We start from the raw sequence: 26,198 nt of genomic DNA, 5'->3' as shown, positions 1-26,198 counted from the left end.
CACTTGGATTCCGTTGCGAGTACCGTATGCAGGTGCGTGCCTAACACGAGTAATGCCTGATTTTTTTTTTTGAATTTTTCATGTATTCGAGTATCTTTGGAGGCCATATCCTCTTATGGGTCGGACACGAGTTCTACAAGAAAATTACGGAGTAACATAGGTTGTGCGTGTCCAATATTTCACTGTCTGCCGTACTTGTTTGTTAAGACCTCTAATATCTGAGCAGTGTGTTTCCTTTCTTTTGCATCAACAATGTCACTTCTCAAATTGTATGCGCGCTTCATATTATAGATAAACCTGCAACCTAGGTGTGTTTTCATCTTTTCAACTGGCAGAAGAAAATATTTGATCAGTTTTAAAAAGGTGATATCCATTAGTTAAGAACTTTTTCTTTTCAACCTAAGTGATTCAGATTTATTTTTTCTTCTTAAAAAAATAGAACTTTTCTTGTGCGGGTTCGGCTTTAGGTCGAATCAAAACTATAATTAAAATGTGTCCATATTATTATTATTATTAATTGAATAGTCTAGGGTGATCACATGATAATATCTGTTAAGTCATTGATAAAACATTCTCTAGACGCAATTATCTTTTATCTCTAAAATCACTAAATGGATTATTCTATAATATTGTTATTCATATATAATAATGTGGGTCGTATACATCTGAATTTGAAAATTTAATGATAAATAATCTAATTTCTTGAGTTATAATTACATTCAGTATTAAGATACACGTATTTTTATAATTAAAATTATTCTATACAATATGCAAGTGAAATTATAATTATGTACGAATCAAGTTTTTTCAATGATTAAAATAGTGGTTATTATTATTTCTAGAGGAGTTAGGTTTGAATATATCGCATATCATAGGAGTTCGAGTGTTTATTGTCCAGGAGTCTTTAGGATAGACACTACACTGTGACCACTTTAGATGAATAAAAAACTGAATTGAAACGTGAAAACACAATAATAATCCACTTCAATACAAAATTAAGGATATAAATGTTTTTAAAATCAGATCGGATCTTTAACCGGTGAAGGTACTGGTTCACTGGTTTAACCGGGTTCAATCGCGGTTTAACCGGATTTTATATAAAATAATATATTTTTTAAATTTTACATAATATTCAAAGTAATATTAATATATATATAACACTTTTTTTAAGTTTACAATATTAAAAGGTATAAAAATATCACAAGTCATAACATATATAAGTTAAAAAACATAAAATTAAGTGAAATAAAATGATTCAAATCAACTACAACATATTTAAGGTAAAACATATTAAATAATAAATATAATTATATAACTATAATCAAAAAATAAATTTGGGGCTGAAAAAAATCATAACAAACGATGTCGTTTGGTTTATTTATTTTTTAAACAATCCCACATGGATAAGAAACATATAAGAGCATCCCAAAATTCTAAAGAGTAAAAATATGAGAACAAAACAATCCCACATGGCTAAGAAACATAGAAGAGCATCCCAACTGACTTCTATAAATACTAGAAGTAATTTGACAATCAAAATCATTGAGTCTTTTGGTGAGCACAGAGCTAACTATTCTTTCGCTTCAATTGAGCTCGAATTTCAGGTTTCAATCGAGCTTCTAAATTTTTTTTGAGTTCGAGCCTTTTCGAGTTCAAGTTTCAATATTATTTTTTGAGTTCGAGTTGAACTTGATAATTTTTAGTTCGTGAGTTTTTTAGTCGAGTTGAGCTTACTTTTAAAGTTTTCGAGTTCGAGTCGAGTTCAGCAGTACTCGAGTTCGACTCGGCTCGTTTAACAAATGACGTCATTTGATTTAATTTTTTTAAAGAAAAAAAGAGAACCGACGGTTCACACCGGTTTTACCGGTTCACCCCGGTTCACCCCGATTTTGTCGGTTCTCAGTCGGTTCTTCCGGTTCTTTACTGGTTCTGTGCTCATCCGATTTTGGGAGTTAACCGGACTGGACAGGCCATCGGTTCACGGTTCAACCGGTCGAACAGGCCGATCCGGTCCGATTTTAATAACATTGGATATAATAGACATAAAATTTTGACTTATCCTCCAATGTTTTATTAATTTATTCATGTTTTCCGTGAAAGGAAGCAAAACATGAACATTGGTTTTTTTCTTTGAAGGGAACATGAACATTGTTAAATTAGTAATTTATTCTCGATCAATTTAGGAGTTGTAGGCGAGATTCAATGTTAAGTTCATTGTCGTATTTGATGTTTAGATTCATTTACTTCAAATTAGGGTATGGTCCATTGAATTAGGTTGAAAGTATTGACTTGGTACATAAGATTCTTAGAATATACGGAAACAGTTTGTATACAGATGAACAAAGCAACCATGAGTCCCACGTTAATAATTTAAAATGCAACTCACCACCACCTGTCGGCCTTATCCTTTCCTTCGAATCTTTGTTTCCCCCACCCTTATAAATACTTCACCCGTTAAATCTAAAGTGGCATCCATCACATCTGTGGGGAGAGATGGCTGATATCGCAATGCTTGTCGCCGAGGAATATGAGAGGAGGCTAAGAAACCGAGTTGGGCCTGCAAAACAAGCAGAGTCGGGTTCTTGCGTTGCGATGTTGGGTTTAAAGCTTAAGGGCAAAATTGGGGATCTCAGAATCGAGGTCCCCAGATTGGGGTTTGAGCCGAAATCCGAGGTTGGCGTTGTAGCTTTCCATGGAGCCTTTTCTGCTTGATTACACTTTCCACTTTTCTTTTTCTTTCGTGATCACTGCTCCAAAAGAACCCATTTCATTCATTTGCAAATCTCTGGTCTTTATTAAGAAGCAAAACTTCTGTTTATGATGATCCGATCCTCTGTTGTAATCTATATTCCCAGGATTTTAGATTAATGTAAATCAAAGTGGCTTTTATACAAGGCCGTGGTGGACAAAAAGAAAGCCTTCAACTCACTCAATTGGGATTTTCTATTTTATACGAACCCAAATCCCTTCACTACTACGAAAAATTTAATTCTTTTATATTTTTAATATATATATTATTAAAATTTTATAGAATTATTTTTTAAAAAATATAGATTTATCATTTTAATATAAAATTATGCGTTAATACATGTCTCTAACCAATTAATTTTGGGTTCCCTACATATCATCGTCTTCTCCTCTATGCTTCCTTCCTTATTATTACTATGTCAAAATACTTATATTGACCGTCCATTCGAGACAGCATCATTCATTCAATTTTTAACCGATTAAACTAATTGATTATTTATTTAAAAAATAATCTTGATATACTAACTATATAGTTTAAAAATTAAAAATTAAAACTGGTGCAAAGAATAAATGAATTTACTAAAATATAGAAAACAATAAATATAAATCTTAAATTTGATACAAATAAGAGAATTACGTAAACGATCGACTCCTGAATTAAGATCATTTTTTGGTGGACCATATGTTTGGTTACCACTTAGAAGACATTTGAATATATATATATATATATATATATAAACTAAATTTTTTACATCGTTTAGAATCATTAGATGATAGAAAATCAAAGCCTGAAATTAACGGTAGGAAATAAAAAAATTCACTGAAAAAAAACTAGGAGTGAATTTAAGCATTTGATTTCTCTCAATCAAGCTTTTCTAAAAAAATGTAAATTTTTTTTATTTTATACTATGTGCAAGTGGATCTTAACCCTCTGACACATGCACGAACGCACACACGCGCGCGCATACACGTACACACACAAACAAATTTATAGCTCATGATCAACCCACATATTTGGACAATGAGAAAGTTCAACTCATCCAATTCACATTCTGAATATATATAGATTTTCATAAACCGTTTCCAAAATCCTATGCATCATTTTCAACACATCACATTCACAATTCACTTTCTCATTTCCAACATAAGTGGCATTCTATGTAAATCAACATAATTCATATTCCATCATCATAATTAACCAAATAATACAATATATCGGAATTAACAAATACAACACTACACAAACCTCAACCTTAAATCATGTTAATTTTCTAAGAATGAGAGCCCCTCACCTTGCTGTCTAAAAACCAAAAATGCTCCCAAACACTACCTCAATGTTCACCAAACTCAAAGCACCAACTTTCCTCAACCAGTAACACAATAAGAACCTTGCAAAGCAAATTAACACATCAAAATATAATCTAAAACAAAGCAAAATCTTTACCGAAATGTCACTCCAGAAGCTCCAAACCAAAACACACAAATATCTACATTAAAAGCTGATAAGAAACAATTGGAATCAACATCTAACTCATCTAGAACTGTACCAATCAACATCTACAAGCATAAATTCTCGGATTCCCAAAAATACCAAAAATCGTCATTGTTTTCAATAAATCAACATCCAAATAATTTGCAATCGGAAAGCTAATTTAATATGATTATAACCAATCCAAAAATAACTCAATTTCATTAAGAAAACCTCAAAATCAATTCAAGAAATCAGCACATTAATTAGCTCTGAAAATCAATTTAAATCTTAGAAATCATTTCAATTAAATCAGCAATTCAATAGAATCATTAACACTTAGTCACTTGCCCTCGAAGCTTGAAAGAAAACCAAGGAAAAAATCCTTACCTGTATGGAAAATAAATTGAAATGGAGATCATCAATAGAACTCCATTATGATCAAGCTTTAAAAACAAGAAGATAATATAAGATAAACTTGAGAATTAAAATCAAGATTGAGATGAGTGAATTTAGAAATCAAGAAGAAAAAAGAAAGAATTGATCAATTTGTTTGGGAGAAAATGGGAGAAAATGGAGGAAGTTATGGGAAGTTACTAAAATGCAAAATGAGAAGGATATGAAAAACACGTGAATAAAAACAAGTAAATAAGGAAATATAATTTAGATTAAAATGAATCTAGATGGAAAAATGGTAAAAAGGGAAAATCAAAACATTTTAATTTAGGAGAGAAAACTCTAAACATAATCCTTGGTATAATTGCTTCATAGATTTTGGACATTGTGAAAATTTACAAAATGATCACTGAAATTATAATTTTCAATTCCTTCAATTCAGTCTCCAAATCATTTAATTAAATTTTTGTAATTAAAATTAATCATCTAAAATCATTTAAAACCTTTCCAAAAATATTTTTAAAACCAAAATATGAATTTTTTAAATTTTTCTTCATTTTTATTGAAAATCCATAAATCGACCCAAAAATGACCATAACTACCAGACCCAACTTTAGGACGTTACAACACCAGTGTCCATGACACCTTATCACATGGCACCAAAAGAATTGAGAGAGCTTAAGGTTCAGTTGCAGGAGTTATTGGATAAAGGTTTTATTCATCTCAATACCTCTCCATAAGAAGCTCTCAAGCTCATTGTTAAGAAAAAAGATGGATCATTACACCTATGCATTGAGTATCGAAAGCTTAATAAGTTAATGATTAAAAAAAGATAAATATTACCGCGCATCGATGATTTGTTTTATCAGTTCTGAGGTGTAACTGTTTTCTCTAAAATCAACCTCCGATATGGCTATTATCAACTTAAGACAAAAGATTATGATGTTCTTAAACGATTTTTCAAACTTGATATAGTTATTACGAGTTCTTAGTGATGCCATTTAGGCTGACTAATACCCCTACTACTTTCACGAATATGATGAATCAAGTATTCCAATAGTATTTGGATCGGTTCATCATTATGTTTATCAATAATATTCTGATTTATTCTAAGTTTGACACTGAGCACGATGAGCATTTGAGAGTTGTTTTACAGACTTTGAAGAAAAACAACTTTATGCGAAGTTCAATAAATGTGAATTCTGGCTTAGCGAGGTAATGTTCTTGGGTCATATTATTTCTGCTAAGGGTATTTTTATCGATCTGAAGAATATTGAGGTTATTCTAAACTAGAAGCAACCTAAGGGTATTTTCATTGATTGTAATTTCTTTGACGAAACTTCTGATAAAAGATGTAGCTTTTGTTTGGGGTTAAGCTCAACAGTCAAGTTTTGAGTAGTTGAAATCAGTTTTGACTCAAGCTCCATGAGTGTAACTACCCTACTCATCATCTAGAGTTAGTTGTAATGGTATTTGTGTTGAAAATTTAGAGACACTGCCTATATGGTGAAAAATATTATATCTATACCAATCACAAAAGTATTAAATATCTGTTTACTAAAAAATATCTTAATTTGAGACAACGACGCTGCTTGAAGTTCCTAAAAAATTATGATTTTGAGATTGAGTATAATCTTGGAAAGGCTAATGTGGTTGCCAATGCTTTGGGTCGTAGAGCGACCACTGATTTGAGAGTTATGTTCGCTAGCATGAGTTTGTATGACGATGGTAATCTGCTGTCAAAACTTCAAGTTAAGCCCACTCTGGTGGTTAAGATTAAATTGAAGCAACCTCTAGATGCATCTTTGTTTTCGTTTTCCAAACGAGCTGAGCAGGGTTTTGATTTAGAGTACACCTTCGATGAGGATGGTTTATTGTGTTTCTAAGGACGTAATTGTGTTTCGATTAATCCTATGTCACAGAATGCTATTTTCCAAGAGGCTCACAATAGTCCTTATTTTATGTATCTCGATAGTGTTAAGATGTACCAGAATCTTAGGGAAATATACTATTGGTTTGGTTTGAAAAGATATGTCGTTGAGTATGTGGTTAAGTGTCTAACATGTTAGCAAGTAAATACTGAGCATCAGTTTTCGTCTAGTTTACTTCAACCCATTCATACTCCTACGTTAAAATGGGAGCGAGTAACCCTGGATTTTGTCAGTAGGTTGTCATTGACGTAGTTTAAGAAGGATTCAATATAAGTTATCATTAATCGTCTCACCAAGTCTTCTCACTTCATTCTGCTTTAGACTAATTATACCATAGATATATTGATTCAGTTGTATATTTCTAAGATTGTTTGCCTTCATAGGGTTCTTTTGTCTATTATTTCTAATCGAGATTCTAGGTTTATGTCACATTTCTATAAGGCTCTTCATGAGGCTATAGGTACCCATTAAATTTCAATAGAACTTATCACCCACAATCTAATAGTCAATCTGAGCGGATATTCAGATTTTAGAGGATCACTTGCCATTGGATGAGTGTGCCTGTAACAAAAGTTATCATACAAATATTCAGATGGCACCGTACGAGGTGTTATATGTTCGTACGTGTTGTAGGACTCGATCTTATTCAGGAAACCAAGAGTACAGTTAGGTTGATTTAAGAAAGGCTCAAAGTTGCATTTGATAGGCAAAAGTCTTATGCTGATATGAAGAGACGAGATATTGAGTTCAATGTAGGTGATCAAGTCTTTTTGAAAGTGTCTCCGTGGAAGAAGGTTCTCAGATTTAGCCATAAAGACAAGTTGAGACTGAGATTTATTAGACCTTATTAGATTCTTCTTTGAGTGAGACCAATTCCATATCATCATGAATTTCTGCCTGAGCTCAAGCGCATTCATGATGACTTTCATGTCTCTAAGTTAAGATGTTACCTTTTTGATCTGTCTTATACCATTTCTGTTGAGGATGTTGAGTTGAGATCTGATCTGACTTATGAGGAAGAGCATATTTAGATTCTTTCTCATGAGGATCGAGTTCTGAGAAGCCAACGTATAGTGATGGTTAAAGTTTTATAGAGTAACCATAGTTTTTTAGAGGCCACTTAGGAGACTCAATAGTCTATGGAAGAGCATTTTCCCCATCTTTTTCTTTCAGGTAAAATTTTGAGGTCGAAATTTCCTTAAGGGAAGAGTTGTAAATCCCAATTTTTGGGGCTGAATTAAAGTATTTTAAAACTTATGTGCTTATGTAAGAGTTTTAAAGAGTTAGAAGACTTGTAACGTAATTTACCCAATAATTTAGGGTTAATACCCATAACCATTTTTCATCTTTTTTTTAAATTTCCATCGTACTCTCTCTCTCATCCACACCCTATTCTAACCACATTTTGTATTGGGTTTTCTTTGATTCGTCGCTAACCATGTAGTGGTGTTCGAAACCTTCGATATTATTGTGTTCATGTTGTTGACCCTATTTGTTTGGTATACTTGGATTGTCATTCATCGTTGTCATTTGCAACCAATGAAAGTTTAAATATTCAGGCTTCATTAAAGCCCCATATTTATATATCTTTTTGGAAAACCAATGCTTGTAAGTGACTCTCCCTGTAGTCTAAAATAATTTACAAAAAAATTTCATAATTTTTCGGCCACCAGAGGAGGCCCCACAAACCCATATGTTGTCGTGCCCGAGCGGGCTTGTTTTTGCCAGTTCAGACAGTGAACCATTCTTGCCTTAAACAAGCTCTGAATTGGTCTGACTGAACCACTGATCGAACCATACCATTGCCCATTTACTTTAATCGTTGACCCCTATCTTAAAGTTTTTTATGTCCTTAATCTGATTCCGCGATATGTTTTCTAAATTCTGACTCGAAACCCCAATTTTGCATCATTTATCGCTTAAAGTATTAATTATGTTACGTAAATTGTGAGATTTTGGACTCACTTTTTTGTGTTATTTTCTGAAGGTGAACACGTGTCTCTGTATCGTTCTCCTGTAGATCCTGACCACTTTCGTTCAACTTAGTTTAGTTTTGCACGCTCGTCTCAAGATACTCATAAGTGTTATTTAGTGGCTTTATAGTCTATTTCTATTTCATTATATAGTTTCCATATTCATATAGTGGTGTTGTTTTTTGGTCCCTATTCCGCAAGACCTAGTACAATTAATCGTGGGAAGCGAAAGACTTAGCTGACGTCGATTAGCTATTATAGGTGTGTCCCCTTAACATGTTTGATACCTTTAATATTATATATTATTATGTTGTATGATGTTATTTGTACGTATTTACGTATTTTGATTACGTTTATATGGTTTATGATTTATTTCTGATTAATGTTGCATCACTTTTAATATGTATGTTGATATATTTTTGATTTTGTATAGGATTAACCCCGTCTTGATTCTGCACGAGATTATATCCCCGTCCTGATTTTGCATATGATTATATCTCGTCCTGATTTTGCATGAGATTATATCCTCATCCTGTTTCTGTTTGGGATCCTTTTCGAATAATTAAATCCCCATTGAAACTTTTGTATCTGACCAGGATCCTATTCGAACCCATCATGTCATCCGTGGCGAAAGATAAAGTTGTGTAAACTTCCTGTTATATCTTTCCGGTAATGATCAATTGGTTTACTGTTGTATGGTTTTATATTGCATCATTAAGATATTTCTCTTTTACTTTAGATGACACATTGATCTTTATAGCTTACTCTTTTAGTTTTTATCTTTTCAGATTCTTTTGGTTTTTAGTATACGACTAGTGCTTGAAAGATTGACTAGTCGTACGTTTTTATTTTTGATATCGTACGGACGATTTCAGACTCTGTTTTCTCTATTATTTTATTTTCGTATATTTGTATAGTAATTTGAGTTATTATTTTTTATTGGATTAGGATTTTTCAACCTATTTTATAATACATATATATATTTATACTATTTATATTATGAACCTTTACTATTATTTTTGAATCATACTATTTCTTTACAATGATGTTATAAAATAGAAATTATGATTTTCGTTAATCCTATTACTTTAGTCCCTGAAATTTGATGATAGCATCTAGGTCACTTCTTGGGTACATCAACCTACTGAGAAACCTGAAAAATACTCGTCAATCCCAAATTCGAAATGAAATTTGCCTTTTACTAATCGCCTGAAACAAGCCTATATCAATTCAATGGAATCCCAGGATCAAAACCCAGTTGTGTTAATCACAGGTTGTTCACAGGGGGGAATCGGACACGCCCTGGCTCGCGCTTTTGCCGATAGCAACTGCAAGGTGGTAGCCACTAGTAGGTCTCTGAGCACCATGTCTGACCTGCAAAAAGATCCCAGGTTTTATCTTCAAGAACTCGATGTTCTGTCGGAGCAAAGCGTGCAGCATGTCATGTCCAATGTAATTGATAAGTTTGGTCGTGTTGATGTCTTGGTTAATAATGCTGGGATCCAATGCGTTGGCCCTCTTGCAGAAGTCCCTTTGCCCGCCCTCGAAAATACCTTCAATACCAACGTGTTTGGTAAAGCTTAATCTCTCCTACTTTTTTTTCTTTGTTAACAGAACCAATCGAATAACTTTGGATTTTCTTTTTCGGTTTAATTAGTTCGATTTTTAGAATTTTAGAACCGAATCGAAATGCTCGCCCGATTTACATACATCTACTGCTTCCTTTGGGTGGAGGGTCTTTGTGCTTTATAATTTTGGATTCTGCTGTTAAAAGTTAGTCATAGAGTTATTAAGAACTAGTTTTAAATAAATTGATCTTTCAAGATGAAGTTATTGAATCAATCAATCCATTGTTTGTTGCAACAATTTGACCAAGCTCTGCTCCATTAATTGATCTCGATTCCTTTGAAAGTTGTGGTTGCTGGATGTTGAACCGGGACTATGTCCTAAGTGTTGTCATATTCGAAGTAAACTCGTACTATGTAATCTTCTGTACTCGATGAAAATTTTACTTTAGTTACTGTTCTATGGTTAAAGTTCTTGTTAAGTCAGGGATACAAGGGCCTAGGAGCAGTCTTTCCTTAATTGTTTATGTCTGGAATCTGGATAGTATCACTGCTATGTTGCTCCGACTTTTCATTGTTCTTGAAGTGTGTGTCTGTGGGGTGGGGGTGGGGGTGTCACTCTCTAAATACATGGTAGAACTTAGAAGATGAAAAAAAGAACAAACTTGGAATACACAAATATGACACACACCCGAGTCCGAATAACATGGCTGCATTGTTTTGTTTTTTCATGAACCCAAGTTTCATAAATTCATAACAGCTGTTTGTCTTAGATGAGTTTCATGATTGTATTTCCTTGCGGATCATCTCCTCATGGTTTTTTGGAAACATTTATATCCACTGCATAGTTCTCACTTTATTTTTCCTCCTTTTTTGCTGAATATCAGGAATTGGATTGAAGACCCCTTCCTTAGCCCTAATTAACACAGCAAAACCTTGAGTTCTGATCTGTATAGATGCCACTGATTGTTTTGTGTTTATGGTGTTGTATTTGATTACAGGTTCAATTAGGGTAGTTCAAGCTGTTGTACCTCACATGGCATCTAAGAAAAAGGGAAGGATTGTGAATGTTGGAAGTGTTAGTGCTTTGGCTCCTGGGCCATGGTCCGGTGTCTACACAGCATCTAAAGCAGCTCTTCATGCGCTAACTGATACTTTGAGGTCAGTTTGACATTATATCTGTACAAAATAAAAGGATGCAAAGGCAATTCAATGCCGTCTAACTCCCCTAGAAAAATAATGTTTTTGCACATTTGTTTAGATGGAGGTGACGAAGAATTGAGTTTAGTTTAAGACCAAAATAGCAGTATAGAATAGAACCGAGTAATTTAATCTTTATACGTTTGCTATTGGTGCAAACAAATAATGTTTATAACATTGTCAATGAGATGTTGACGAGAACTGCTAAATCTGACAATGCAAACCTGTATATAGAACTGAAGTAGCAAACCTTTTTCTTCTATTAAAGAATGTAAGCTTTTTGTCTGGTTTTGGAAGTTCATGTCAGTATCTGGATGGTTTTCCATTAACTTGGTTATTAATTTTACTTGTTTGCACCAATATAAGATGTGTACCGATTAATTTACTGGATTATATAGTATAGAGACTAAATTGCACTTTTGACTATAATGTAGGGACTATTGTCAATTGAAATTTTAGTTAGCTCTTTTGTTCTTTTTCATCTGAATGGATTCAAAATCCACCAACAATTTCATTATTCAAATTTGTCATCCAATTCCAATTTTACAACTTAGTTGTTAATATATTCAAAATCTGATGCATTTGCTGCATGATATTTCTTGGAATTCTAAAGCTTTCAAATCTTGTCATTATCTTTGAGGGCGCAGTTGGTTTTGAGGAATTAAACATGGCCATTGCTTATGCACATCGCTTTTCTGTATCTTGTCTACTAAAAATATCCAGGTATTTTCTTATCAAAAAATAAAAATAAAAATATCCAGGTATTTTAATTTAGGTTGCTTTGTCACAATTCTTCTTGAAGTATGATGCACATCTGAATATGAGTATAAGGAGCCTTCCAAACACATAAAAACTTAGCAGAATTGAACATATCTGTGTTAACACATATTCATATCAAACACTCATTCCTGAGATTGAGTAAACATAGTTTATAACATCTTGTATGTTGCCAAGATCCAAATATTTGTGAGTGATTTATCATCTTATATATGTGTATATTTTGTATCAAACTTACTTTAGCTGTATTTTCACAACTAGGAAGCTTAGATCCTCCTCCTGAAAAGGAAAGAGTATTCCCAACCTGAGGATATATTTTTTTTTGACAGAAACCCAAGGATATTTTAAGTAACTGAATATGTGGTATTCTTTACTTTAGGATATTTGAATATATATGTATGATATGACTACCGGATAATACGCGCGCGCGCACACACACGCTATGGCTACAGGATAACTTCTGGTTTTGGTAGGAGTCGGGGCTCAAACCTTGAACCTTCTGGTTTATTGTGGACGAAGACTCTGCCAGTTTGAATTCCCGAAAGAGGAACTTTGTTTGAGTTTCTGGCCTAAAACCTGTAGGTCATTTGAGATTATGATTTGTTAAGGCTTGAAAGAAAACAAATATAATTAGATAATGACTACTAATTAATCTCTTAAATGAAAATGACCCTCGAAAGACATGAAAAAACTTTCAAAACAAGTATGCATACCTATACCAGACATGCTCGTATACAACACTTGTACTCGAGTCTACGTAATGTAGGATAATCTCTTAAAATCTCTGAAACCAAGCAAGAACTCCCTAAAGGGAAACTTTGTATGAGTTTATAGCTCAAAACATGTAGGTCATATGAGATTATTATTAGTTAAAACTTGAAAGCAAACAAAAGAAAACACCTATAATTATATAATGGCAGGTTGTTAATCTTGCTTTGCTCCGGTTCTTCATTTTTTGAAGTACACTTGTCCAACACATATTCATATATAGCTATGAGAACATAACCCTCTAATGACACTTCAAATACATGAAAATACACTTTGAAAACAATTAAGCATACCCGTATTAGACACATGCTCGTATACAACACACACACTTGAGTACGAGTAATTTAGGGTAATCCCTTATGATCTTCCAAACCAAGCGAGAACGTAGTTTTTTGTTAATAATATTTTGTGTTGTATGCAGATTGGAGCTGAGCCATTTCGGGATCGATGTCATCAATGTTGTTCCAGGAGCTGTAAGATCAAACATAGGGAATTCTGCTATTTCTAGCTACAACAGGATGCCCGAGTGGAATCTATACAAACCATTCGAACAAGCCATCCGAGAGAGAGTTTACTTTTCACAAAGATCCAAGACAACCCCAACGGATGTGTTTGCAAAGGATACCGTGAAGGTAATACTGAAGAAAAATCCACCAGCTTGGTTCTCAACAGGTCATTACTCCACTATTATGGGAATTATGTATCATTTGCCAATTTTTGTCAAAGATTTCATCATTAGGAAAGCAATGAAAGGTTGATTTCTTCAACCTCGCACCTGCTGCAGGTTTAATGTAGTTACTTGGATTTTTATGTCACGATAACATAGCTTTTTAATCTTTAAACTCAATCAAACCTTTTAGAGTATTTTGGCATGATTTATTTTATATTTTGCTTAAAATAATAAAGATTTTATGACTCTAGAACCAGTTGTACGGTAGATAAAAGAATAGTTCTAGTAATCTGAATGACCAAATTGTAGAGACATCAACATCAGTTTAATTTGTTGCTGGTCACTGTTTTTCGCCATATGAGTATTTGGGCAGTTAACTGGGAAAGGTGTTATTGTTCGGCATGTGTTGAGAACACTTAACTGGGAAGCGGATGAATTTGCCAAACTGGGGATAGGCTAATTGGATGGGATTTTTTTTGTGGCGTTGAGTTTGTTGTATTGGGGTTTGCCGGTATTTTTTGTCATTGTGATTTGTTTGCATTTGGTCGAGTAAATTTAGGAGTTAGTTTTTGAGTAGGGTATGATCATTGATGCGTTTATGTAGTGCAATGCAGCACAGTGTTGAGTTGGTTGCCAATGGTTTTTGGTGGTAGTGTATTTTTATTGTACTCGGTATTTATGCAATAAAATTCTAAGACACTCTTTTCCTCCTTCCAATGCCCGTTGAGTCACTATTGTTACTTGGCAGTTATGAAGAGGTTTTTTTTTAACGAGGTCTTCCTTTTTATCAAAAGAATTTGGGCAGTCAAGTAATCCTTCCGGACAACGATGATTATCAGAAATAACTTTCTTGGCAACCAAAGACGCCATTTTTATTTGGAGGATTCCTTTCCTTCTCATTGGCTTTAAACGTTTGAATAAAGAAGCAAAACTTATGTTTATTTGTTTTTGTTTTTGGTATTCTACTACATTCTTAAACAAAATGCATGCAACAGGACAAGTCCGATAATGTATAATACAAACATTATAAACTACAAAGAGGTAATTATGTGACATTCTTATCTTCACCAGAACATACAGACCAATAAATACAGAAAGAATCCGAGAAGCAACCAGAGAGAAACTAGGGCAACTAGGACCTTATCATCACTGCCTGGTGTTTCTTTCGTGTGTGGCTTGCTTTGCAGGAACTTGTTCTTCCGGAAGAGGCAAATGGTAGATCTTAGGAGTTGCTTTGGTTGTCCAAAATAGGTCATCTAGGGTGAGCATAGGTGAACCTGGTTCCTCTGAAGGCAGCAACGGCGGTGGAACCTGTTGATGAGTTGAGGGTTGGGACTGAGAAGTGAGTCTTTCAACTTCATGAGGATCCAAAAATTCAGCCACCAATAGACGTCCACCATTAGGTGGCCATTGCGGGTTATAAATTGCATTATGTGTCTCCATTGCTTCTTGCACAGATGGATACTGCATATACAGAATTATAACAGGGACTAAATATGTCGAAAACACATAGTACACGGACGGACCATAGAATTCGAGCAAAGTTCTTTTCTATATCTGATTGAGAAATGAGAACTTACCATCTTGGTCCTTGGTCGTATCTTCACTATCTGTGGAATCTGATGAGGAAGATTTGGATCGAGAAGCAGCAGGTTGCATGGTGTCTTTAGGCGTGTCGGTCAGTGTAAAGTCATCAGAGTTCCACTTGTACCTTTTTGGAGATTCACTGTTCTCCTTAGCTTCTTCATCTGTAAAGACAACTAATATTGTGAGAATTGCCCCACCAAATGGAGGTTTCAATTATAATACTTCCTCACTTACCTTGAAGCTTTCTTTTCACCGCAGGAATAGAATAATGGCTCTTATTATCAACAAAGAGTTCATTTTTGTCTGTTGATGAACCATCTCCTGCAACAACATGAATTGCCAGTTCCTTGATAATAAGTGATTCGTTCTCCTCACTATCTTCTCCTATTTCATCAGTACTACTTTGTGAATCACATTGCTTGGTTTCAGGCAAATCCTTGTCCATGGAGTCATCACTCGAACTTCTATCGAAATTTAACTTTTCCGAGTACACCCTCTCCTCACTGTCATCTGTATTGCTAGTGTCTGCAGTTGATGTATCATTTTTGTCGTCTCTCTCATCATCAACAGATGTCTTGTTCTCAAGCGGTTGTTCATCATCCATTGAATGCGATTGACCATTATCTGGGACAACATTGCTATATGAACATGGTCTGACCATCTCCGGCTTAACAACATCTTGGGTTAGTTTGACATCAATTAGATTATCCTTCAGTTCAATCTTTTCACTAATTGACATAGAATCAGATTTTGCTTGAAACCCAGAAATTTGGTTGATCTCAGGTATCTGATTGTTCAAAGAAGAAGCGCCATGCTTGTCATCCCCATTCTCCAGCTGAGCCTTCGGATCATCAGTCTCGGCCTCAACCTTTGGACTCTCATTGTCCACCGGAAACTTTCCATCTTGACACTCCATTTGGGTGCTAGAATTCGTATTTTCTTCTTGTTTTGATCTCTGCAAATGTTCTCCGATCAGTGGTACCTCTGTTACCAAGGGCTTATCTTCCACCACCATGTCACTTTCTTCAACTACTCCATGAGCAGATGCAGCCTCACAATCACTAATATCATCTTTAAACTTCAACCCACACCACTTCTCATTCTCACTATCGCCATGGTCCGCTACATTTTCCACTTTCTTGTGCATGTCATCCTCTTGATTATCATTCCCTAGCTGAGCCTTAGGATCATCACTCTCCTCAGGCTTTGAACTCCCATTCTCCACTTCAAGATTTCGATCTTGATTCTCCATTTGTGTGTTGGAATTCACATTCTCTTCTTGTTTCGAGCTCTGCGAATGTTCTCCGATCAGAGGTACCTCTGTTACCGAGGCCTTATCGTCCACCAACATGTCAGTTTCTTCAATCACTCCATGACCAGATGCAGCCACACAATCACTGATATCATCTTTAAACTTCAACTCACACTCCTTATTCTCACCACCACCGTGACCCCCAACATCTTTAACTTTCTTATGGATGTCATCCTCTTGATTCTCATTCTCTAGCCGAGTCTTAGGATCATCACTCTCCACTTCAAGATTTCGAACTTGACTCTCAGTTTGCATGTTGGACTTCACATTCTCCTCTTGTTTCGAGCTTTGCAAATGTTCTCTGATCAGTGGTACCTCTGCTACCACGGGCTTATCTTCCACCACAATTTCTTCAACCACTTCATGACCAGATGCACTCACACAATCACTAATATCATCCTTAAACTTCAACCCACACCCATTCTCAATCTCACCACCACCATGATCCACTACATCTTCAACTTTCTTATGCATGTCATCCTCTTGATTCTCAATCTCTTGCTGAGCCTTTGGATCATCACTCTCCACTTCAAGGTTTGGACTCCCATTCTCCTCTTCAAACTCTTGATCTCGACTCTCCGTTTGCATGTTGGAATTCGCATTCTCTTCTTGTTTCGAGCTATGCAAATGTTCTCCTATCAGTGGTCCCTCTGTTACCGTAGCTTTATCATCCACCACCATGTCACTTTCTTCAATCACTCCATGGCCAGATGCAGCCACACGATTATTAATATCATCTTTAAACGTCAACTCACACTCCTCATTCTCACCACCACTATGATCCACTACATCTTCAACTTTATTATGCATGCCATCCTCTTGATTCTCATTCTCTAGCTGAGCCTTAGGGTCATCACTCTCCGCCTCAACCTTTGGACTTCCCTTCTCCACTTCAAGCGTTTGATCTCGACTCTCGGTTTGCATGTGGGATTTAGCATTCTCTTCTTGTTTCCAGCTCTGCAAATGTTCTCCGATCAGTGGTACCTTTGTTACCGAAGCCTTATCATCCACCAACTTGTCACCTTCTTCAATAACTCCGTGACCAGATGCATCCACACAATCACTAATATCATCTTTGAACTTCAATCCAAACTCCTCATTCTCGCCACCACCATAATCCCCTACATCTTTAACTTTCTTATGTATGTCATCCTCTTGATTCTGATTTTCTAGCTGAGCCTTGGGATTATCACTCTCCACCTCATGCTTTCGATCTCCGCTCTCCATTTTCACGTCGGAATTCACATTCTCTTCTTGTTTCGAGCTCTGCAAATTCTGTCCAGGCAATGGTACCTCAGGTATCACGGTCTTAACTACAATGGTCTGAATAACAGGCTCATCTTCCACCAACATATGCCTTTCCTCAACCACTCCATGACCCGAACCAGTGGATGAATACGGTTCCGCCATCACCGGCTCAACAACATCTAGGCTTATTTTGACATTATCATCAATCATATCATCCTTTGGCTCAGGTGCCACTGGATCTTGACACTCCATTTCCATGTTAGAATTCACATTCTCTTCTAGTTTCCAGCTCTGCAAATGTTCCCTTTCCACCAGTATGCCCCTTTTTTCAACTACACCATGACCCGAAGCAGTCGGACAGTCAGTAATATTATCCTCAAGCTTCAACCCACCATGATCCACTACTTCATTGACTTTTTCAGTCCCTTCTTCAACTGCAGGTTGAGAATCACCATTGTTAAAACCATTAGCTGCCTCGTTTGCAGCTTTTTCCCTCTCGGTTCTAACAGCGACATCTAAGCGTCTCACCAAATCCTTTTTCAAGCCTCGAGTTGTCAAATGCCGTCGCTTGAGTTCTTCTCTCAACTCTACAACTTTCCATTTATCGATTGGTCGATTATCCAGTATTTGAAACTTTGATGACATGTTTCGATGCCTTCTTCAGAAAACTATATTTCCATTAGAAATCAAGAAGGAAAAGATTCTAAGAAATATTAAGTCAAAATCATTATTCTCGTTATTTATATTTTTATTTTATCTGCCAATTATTATTGCTACTCTTTTTATAAATTGATTCTAAGAAATATTAAGTCAAAATCATGAGAACATAAACTAATATTTTTAAATAATAACTTTTTTTAGCTTAAATTTTGAAATAAATATTTTTTTAAATGTTTATTGACTTTAAAATGAAGTAATTTAACTCTTCTTATTGAAGCCTGGATAAAGATATTAAAAAGTAAAACCTTTGCATCCCTTTTATAAAAACAAAATTGTATCGATTGACTTGATGATGGCGGCTGGGACCATTGTTATTAATATTAAGGTAATTTTGGCAGTAGTCGGACTAATTATTTAGTCTAATACGATATCAGATTTTTTATTTTGGAAACTACTGTATTTATTATAATGATTTAAAATTTATCACGTCGAAATGACAAGTTCTAATAAAAATATATTTTTTATTGGAACTTGTCATTCCAACGCGATAAAATTTAATAAAAAAAATTATATTTTATTGAAACTTGTCACTTCGACGTGATAAGTTTAAATAAAAAATCTTATTTAGATAAACTCGTCACGTGGACGTGATGAATTTGTCCTGCACTGTAGTATTTACCATATATTCCAAATTAATTTTCGAGATAGTCTAATAGATTAATTTTTTCACTCGCTGGGCCTATTGAGCCAATTTTACCTTAATATTATATTATGTTGTGAACACAGTGATTAAGGTCTAAGTTGTTAATAGTTAATGTTTATATATATTATTTTGTTATTTTCTCATCTTTCAGATAATAAGTAATCCTTTTTATCTTTGTTACATGGTTTTAAATCCCAATATATATAAATAATTACTTTTTATTAGATGTGGTAAACGAGTCATTTATATTGGGTTTGGGTCGGGTCATTTCGGATCTAGATTAAACTCAGTTTAATTTTGTTTGGATCGGATCGGATCGGGTATGATTCGGGTGTAAGGTGAATCGGATCGGGTCAATATCAGATCGATTAGATTTCAGGTCGGGTCAATATCGGATCGGTTGATATTCGATTTAGGTCAACCTTTAGATCATGTCAATTTAGGTTGAATTAGTTACGAGTCTAATCAAAATCAAATGTATATAGAATAATTGATATATACTTGTAAAAATATATCTTCTTATTTGTTAATTTTATCAGTTATGTTTAATTTCAATTCTCAATAATTCAATATTTTGAATTAAACCATCATTTAAAGATGATAAATCGATAATTTGATAGAAAAATGATCCTATAATATGTGTTAGAATTTGTTATTAAAATTTTATATTGATCTTGTATGAAAAATTTATAATGAGAACTATTTGATAAAGAAATAAACTTTTTATTACAATTTTTATTTCCAATTATAAATTTAATATTTTTATTAAATTTTAAAAAATAATAAATAACTTTATTTGTTAAATTTTAGTCGTAACATAATTAAACTTTATATTATTTTTATTATAAATCTAATATTATTTCATTTGTTTTAGTTATTTTCTATTATTTTTATTATAAATCTAATATTTTTATAACAAGTAAGATAAGTAAACTTTATGTATTACTGTTTTTAATCTTACAATTAGATTCTTACTTTTATATTCCTTTTGAACTTTCTATTGTTTCATTATAAATCTAATATTTTTAATAAATTATCAATTTTATTTAAATTAATTTACTATTGAAAATAACTTTGATCAATTTCAATATATTCGGTTGCTTTTGGGACGGGTTAAATTCGGTTCGGGTTACTTTCGGATCGAGTTAAAATTCGATTCGAGTTTCTTTCGGTTCAGGTTACTTTCGGTTCGGGTTAATTTTGGTTTCGATTCGGGTTAATTTCGATTATGGTTGATTTCAATTTTGCTAAATTTTGGATGGGTATGGTTCGGATCGGGTATCAGATCAAATTTGATTATTATATTCGGGTTAATATCAAATATTGAATAGAGTAAATCGGTTCGAGTAATTGGATTCGGGTCAAGTTTGCCACGTCTACTTTCTATGGCATAAGCACGCATATAAACTTATTTAAAAACAAATAAGTTCTATGCATTTCATGATAAGAAGCCAGACAGAAAGATGCCATAAACATTTAAATAATGAATTACTTACCTTGAAAAAAGTTGGAAAATTTATATAATTAATTCCATAATGCACCCATTATCCAACAAAATTAATATTAAAACACTAAACAGCCATTTTCCAACTCAATTTAAAAAAAATGAAGACAAATCCGATATTATCCACAAAGAAATGGAAGAGAGAAAAGAAAGATTAAGGTACTCACAAGGCTATATATTTGAGAACGCACGCTTGTCCTTGAAAAGAATAATTAAGAGAAAATGTTATCTGAAAATTTGTATTTCAACATATAAAAACCCTAGTTTTCGACAAAGGCCAAGGCGAGAGGAGAATCGACAACATAAAAGGAGGGTTTTATGAGTGGGATATTATTAGGTTTTATTGTTCTACTAATTTTAGCCACAAGTGATGGAAGAAAATCAATGAAATTAGGGTCTAAAAAGAACTTAATGATGTCTGGTGATATAACGAATTAAACAAATGAGAGGTCAAGTTTAGTCCTTCTCATATTCTAATTTTGACTTTTATTCAGACTTGTTTAAAGCCATTATTTATAAAATAAAAAATTAATTATAAGTTATTAATAAATTTTACATAAGAACAAAAATTCTTTGCATAAAATACTTACCTAAGCATTTTATTTGAACTTAAAACTTTTTTTTGTATAATATAATCAATATAAAATATAGAGTAAACCCATTATACCACCTATAATCAATTATCCACTACTTAGAAGAAATAAGATGCAAAGATCGTTGGGTCTTAAAAAAAGGGTGTAATGGGGCTTAGGTAAAGGTAGGGGGAAAAAAAGGCTAAAAATGAGGTTCATAATCGAGACAAAGAATGCTTCAAATTATTCAACCAAGTACACGAGCAAAACAAAATAAATGAAACATCAACAAGACAAATGAAACAACCAAATATTTACATCAAACAAACATTTTTCTGTTTTTCATTTTTCTTCTTTTTTCGAACTTTATTTCTTCTTTTTTCCCTTTTTTGATTTTTTTTCTTCGTGGAACATGATCATACAACTTTCAATTCATACTCTTTGTCTTGACAGGGGTGGAAGAGAGGGATAAACGAAAAGGCTCGGGTTTTAGATTGAGGTGAAAACAAAGAAGCGAATATAGGCTCAAAACGGTTCACTAATGGTGAAGAAAAGGGTAGACTTTTTCTTGGGTAAAAATGGGGTGAATCCTAATGCCCAAATCACATCAAAGCACTAGATTTCTTGTGTAGTCTCAAAATGTATCATCCCACAAGTTCTAGATTTTCAAATTTAGTTCGACACACTCAAACAAGAAACCGAGCATAAAATTTAAGAAACATGCTCAAGGCTCAAATCTTAACAAAGTGTGTTCATCAGTCAAGTTAGGCGAAATTCAATAGACAAAATCAAGCAATGTCACAATGTAGTCAAATTAAATTCCTACTCATGCAATTCAACTATCAAGAATGTTCGTACTCAAAATAATCACATGGAGTTAAGCAATCATAACATGCTAAAAATAATCAATGGATGAAAAATTTTAACCAAGCTCAACCAATTCAACCAACAATGAAATGAAACAACTTCATAAGACAAGTAAGATGAAATTCAACGAAGTCTTTACCCCATTCACTTAATCGTATTACCCCAATGCGGAAATAAAATATAAAGCACAAGTGAAAGGGTAAAGAATACTCCCCGTGCTTATTGATAATGATGGCGAAATGGGTTATTTGATTGTGTTCAACCGCTCAAAGAAAAATTGTCAGATCATGATTGATGCTAAAGTTTCTTGCATATGCAAAGGGAAATACCATTAGAAATGGATAACAAAAATAAACTTGTGTATTTACCTCAAATTTTCTGAGTCGACAGTGGGCGATGGTGTCCACGATTAATCGACGAAAGGCAAAGAGCAAAGATAAAAATAGAATGAGCAGTGGTGGCATAGTGAAAAGCAAAAATTAGCGTTGTGCAAGCGACGATCGGAGTAGTGAACGACAAGCAGCGAGAGCATGTAAGCGATGAGGCATGAACGGGTGCGGGAGGTGGAGGCATGTGTGCTTGCTGTCAATGCCCACCATAATGATGAGGAGGAGGGGTCAGTTTGGAATCGCTCAGAACTTGCACAAATTTCAGAGTAGTGAAACGACGTCGGTGGGGGCGGCGGTGTTAGCAATCGACGGTGGCTATTGGGAAAGAAAAAAAAGAAAAGAAAAGGTGAAAGAAAGGAAGAATCGGGTGAGGGAAGGAAAATAAGAAGAAAAAAGGTTAAAGTGTTAACTCATGTGTGGAATAAAAAAAAATAAAAAGGGAAAGAAGTTGAGTGGGTTTGGGATTTATGGGAGGTGATAAGGTTGGACCCAAAGGGGGTAGTTCTGCGGTGCGGCGCCTAAAAAACGGCTAATATACGGTGTGACCGGTTAAATAATTGACCGGTTAAAATTTATACCGGTTATGTTATATTATTTAACCGGAAATATTATAAAGTACAATAACATACTAGGTAGCGCTTATATAATGTAATATGTAGCGCTTATATTTACCTATTTTATAAGTAAACCGGTATATTTATACCGATAGTATTGCAAATTTACCTATTACATTATATTATATTGAAAGTGTCCATACTTTTTATAAAAAGGATCGATACTTCTTTTAAAGTTATATAATTTATGTTTCAATTTTTTTAATAGTGTTTCATGTTTTCCACCTACAATATTAATTTAATAATTTCATTTGCACAAAAAATTATTTGATTATTTGATATTTTATAAAATATTATTTAGAATTTTTAATTTAATAATAATATATATCGTAACGTAAAAAATAAATCATTAGACGCCTATAATTACTAAATTAATATCTTAAAACTCACTCAAAAGATAACCTTAAATTAATGTTTTCCACAGTGAAAAAAGTATGGACAATTTTATAAAAAGGATAGACACTTTACAATATAACCACTACCTATTACATTATATAAACGATACCTATTACATTATATAAGCGCTACCTATTACATCATATTTTTACCTATTATATTGAAAGTGTCCATACTTTTTATAAAAAGGATCGATACTTCTTTTAAAGTTATGTAATTTATGTTTCAATTTTTTTTAATAGTGTTTCATGTTTTCCACCTACAATATTAATTTAATAATTTCATTTGCACAAAAATTATTTGATTATTTGATATTTTATAAAATATTATTTAGAATTTTTAATTTAATAATAATATATATCGTAACGTAAAAAATAAATCATTAGACGCCTATAATTACTAAATTAATATCTTAAAACTCACTCAAAAGATAACCTTAAATTAATGTTTTCCACAGTGAAAAAAGTATGGACACTTTTATAAAAAGGATAGACACTTTACAATATAACCACTACCTATTACATTATATAAACGATACCTATTACATTATATAAGCGCTACCTATTACATCATATGTTTACCTATTATATTGAAAGTGTCCATACTTTTTATAAAAAAGATCGATACTTTTTTTAAAAGTTATGTAATTTATGTTTCAATTTTTTTAACAGTGTTTCATGTTTTCCACCTACAATATTAATTTAATAATTTCATTTACACAAAAAATTATTTGATTGTTTTGATATTTTATAAAATAATATTTATAATTTAAATTTAACAACATTAACCAAAGATAATAATAAATATGTAATATATATGTTTATTGTTTTTAATTTAATAATAATATATACAACATCAAACACATTCCAAGCTATAAATTACAAGCTAAGGACACTTGAAGAAGCAAGAGAACAACTATCCAAGCAATCAAAAACGAGAAAATCCCAACATGATAACAACTGAACATATCATATCAATGTTCAAACTCAAGTTGTAGATTTTGATTTCCTTTTGCTTGGCATCATATGAGATTTGAATTTTGATTTCCTTTTGCTTGGCACCATATGAGCTTTGGATTTTGATGAGCATCGGAAGTATTTCGGACTTATGATTTGGGTGGTACTCAGAAACATTTCGGACTTATGATTTTAGTTGCTATTTGTTTACCACCCAGATCATACGCCCGAAACGTTTCTGACGCTTTAAAGTTGACCAAAAAATACAATGGTCGGGATTTCCCTCGCGTTTAAACGTTGGAAAAAAAATGGAAATTAGGAATAATCAATGATAACATGCATATTGGCTTGGGCTAATATTTATAGTGGAGCCGAAATATATTGAAATTCAAACTCAAATTGAAATTTAAATTCAAACTCCAATTACATATGAAATGAATTTGAAATGCAGTGTTAAATTGAACATGAAAATTGCATAATTGATTCATACTGTTCAAGTAACATGCTTTATGAACCATCAAGCTAAAATACAATATTGATTGAGTTCAAAGCTGAGTTGTGAGTTGATGGAGTTGTCACACTTGTCACATGGTTGGAATAAAGTAATTTGATTTAATAATTTTATTTGCACAAAAATTATTTGATTGTTTTGATATTTTATAAAATAATATTTAGAATTTGTAATTTAATAATATATATCGTAACGTAAAAAATAAATCATTAGACGCCTATAATTACTAAATTAATATCTTAAAACTCACTCAAAAGATAACCTTAAATTAATGTTTTCCACAGTGAAAAAAGTATGGACACTTTTATAAAAAGGATAGATACTTTACAATATAACCACTACCTATTACATTATATAAACGATACCTATTACATTATATAAGCGCTACCTATTACATCATATGTTTACCTATTATATTGAAAGTGTCCATACTTTTTATAAAAAGGATCGATACTTTTTTTAAAAGTTATGTAATTTATGTTTCAATTTTTTTAACAGTGTTTCATGTTTTCCACCTACAATATTAATTTAATAATTTCATTTACACAAAAAATTATTTGATTGTTTTGATATTTTATAAAATAATATTTATAATTTAAATTTAACAACATTAACCAAAGATAATAATAAATATGTAATATATATGTTTATTATTTTTAATTTAATAATAATATATACCGTAACATAAAAAATAAATCATTAGACGCCTATAATTACTAAATTAATATCTTAAAACTCACTCAAAAGATGTATATACCTAAATATGTAGTTAACAAACATACCTAAATATGTAGTTATTGTACATACCTAAATTTAATGATAATATATACTTGTAGTTATTGTACATACCTAAATATGTACTGTGAATTTAATGTTGTACCCACCCTTTAACTACCACTACCAATGACACATCCTATTGAAAGCAGCACGACTGAAACATGTTCAAAATGAACCTTTGCTTACATCTCCATCAACTCCTGGAGCACTGAACTTGCACAACAAAATTTTTTCCATGGATAATACTGATGTAGACAATGTTAAGCCAACCGAGGAATGCCATGAAGTACATAATGTTGATGAATCTGACAGATTGGTTGGTCAGCTCTTCTGTTCACGTGATCAAGCTTGGCACTTTTACAAGGGATTCGCACGGGAACATGGGTTTAGTGCACGCAAAGGAAATCATTGATGGGGATGTGAATGCGCTTATTGCCTACTTTGATTATAAGAAACATGATGATCTCGGGTTTTTTATGACATACTCGGTAGACGAATCGGGGGCATTGTATAATCTTATTTGGTCGGATTCTACATCGAGATCGGATTACACATGCTTCGGTGATGTAGTTGCGTTCGACACAACGTACAAAGATAATTTGTATG

General features: G+C 33.1%; 1 protein-coding gene across 1 annotated transcript; it reads left to right on the top strand.

The window, feature by feature from the left end:
• Positions 1-9,622: 9,622 nt before the first annotated feature.
• On the top strand, positions 9,623-13,694 carry LOC120138111 (short-chain dehydrogenase RED1-like). Its single transcript, XM_039153705.1, has 3 exons — positions 9,623-10,089; positions 11,083-11,242; positions 13,248-13,694. The coding sequence occupies exons 1-3, from the start codon at positions 9,750-9,752 to the stop codon at positions 13,582-13,584; spliced, it is 837 nt and encodes a 278-aa protein (XP_039009636.1). The 5' UTR covers positions 9,623-9,749; the 3' UTR covers positions 13,585-13,694.
• Positions 13,695-26,198: the final 12,504 nt, after the last annotated feature.

Source organism: Hibiscus syriacus, unplaced genomic scaffold (genome assembly GCF_006381635.1).
Source record: "Hibiscus syriacus cultivar Baekdansim isolate YM2019G1 unplaced genomic scaffold, ASM638163v2 tig00110678_pilon, whole genome shotgun sequence".
NCBI classification, from domain to species: domain Eukaryota; kingdom Viridiplantae; phylum Streptophyta; class Magnoliopsida; order Malvales; family Malvaceae; genus Hibiscus; species Hibiscus syriacus.
This window is presented reverse-complemented; position numbering and strand designations above follow the sequence as displayed.

Bases quoted from the DNA above. Each gene is read 5' to 3' on its own strand.
- LOC120138111 (XM_039153705.1), top strand. From the start codon at position 9,750: ATGGAATCCCAGGATCAAAACCCAGTTGTGTTAATCACAGGTTGTTCA. The intron at 10,090-11,082 runs GTAAAGCTTAAT...ATTTGATTACAG, and splicing joins CTTCAATACCAACGTGTTTG to GTTCAATTAGGGTAGTTCAA. The intron at 11,243-13,247 runs GTCAGTTTGACA...TGTTGTATGCAG, and splicing joins GCGCTAACTGATACTTTGAG to ATTGGAGCTGAGCCATTTCG.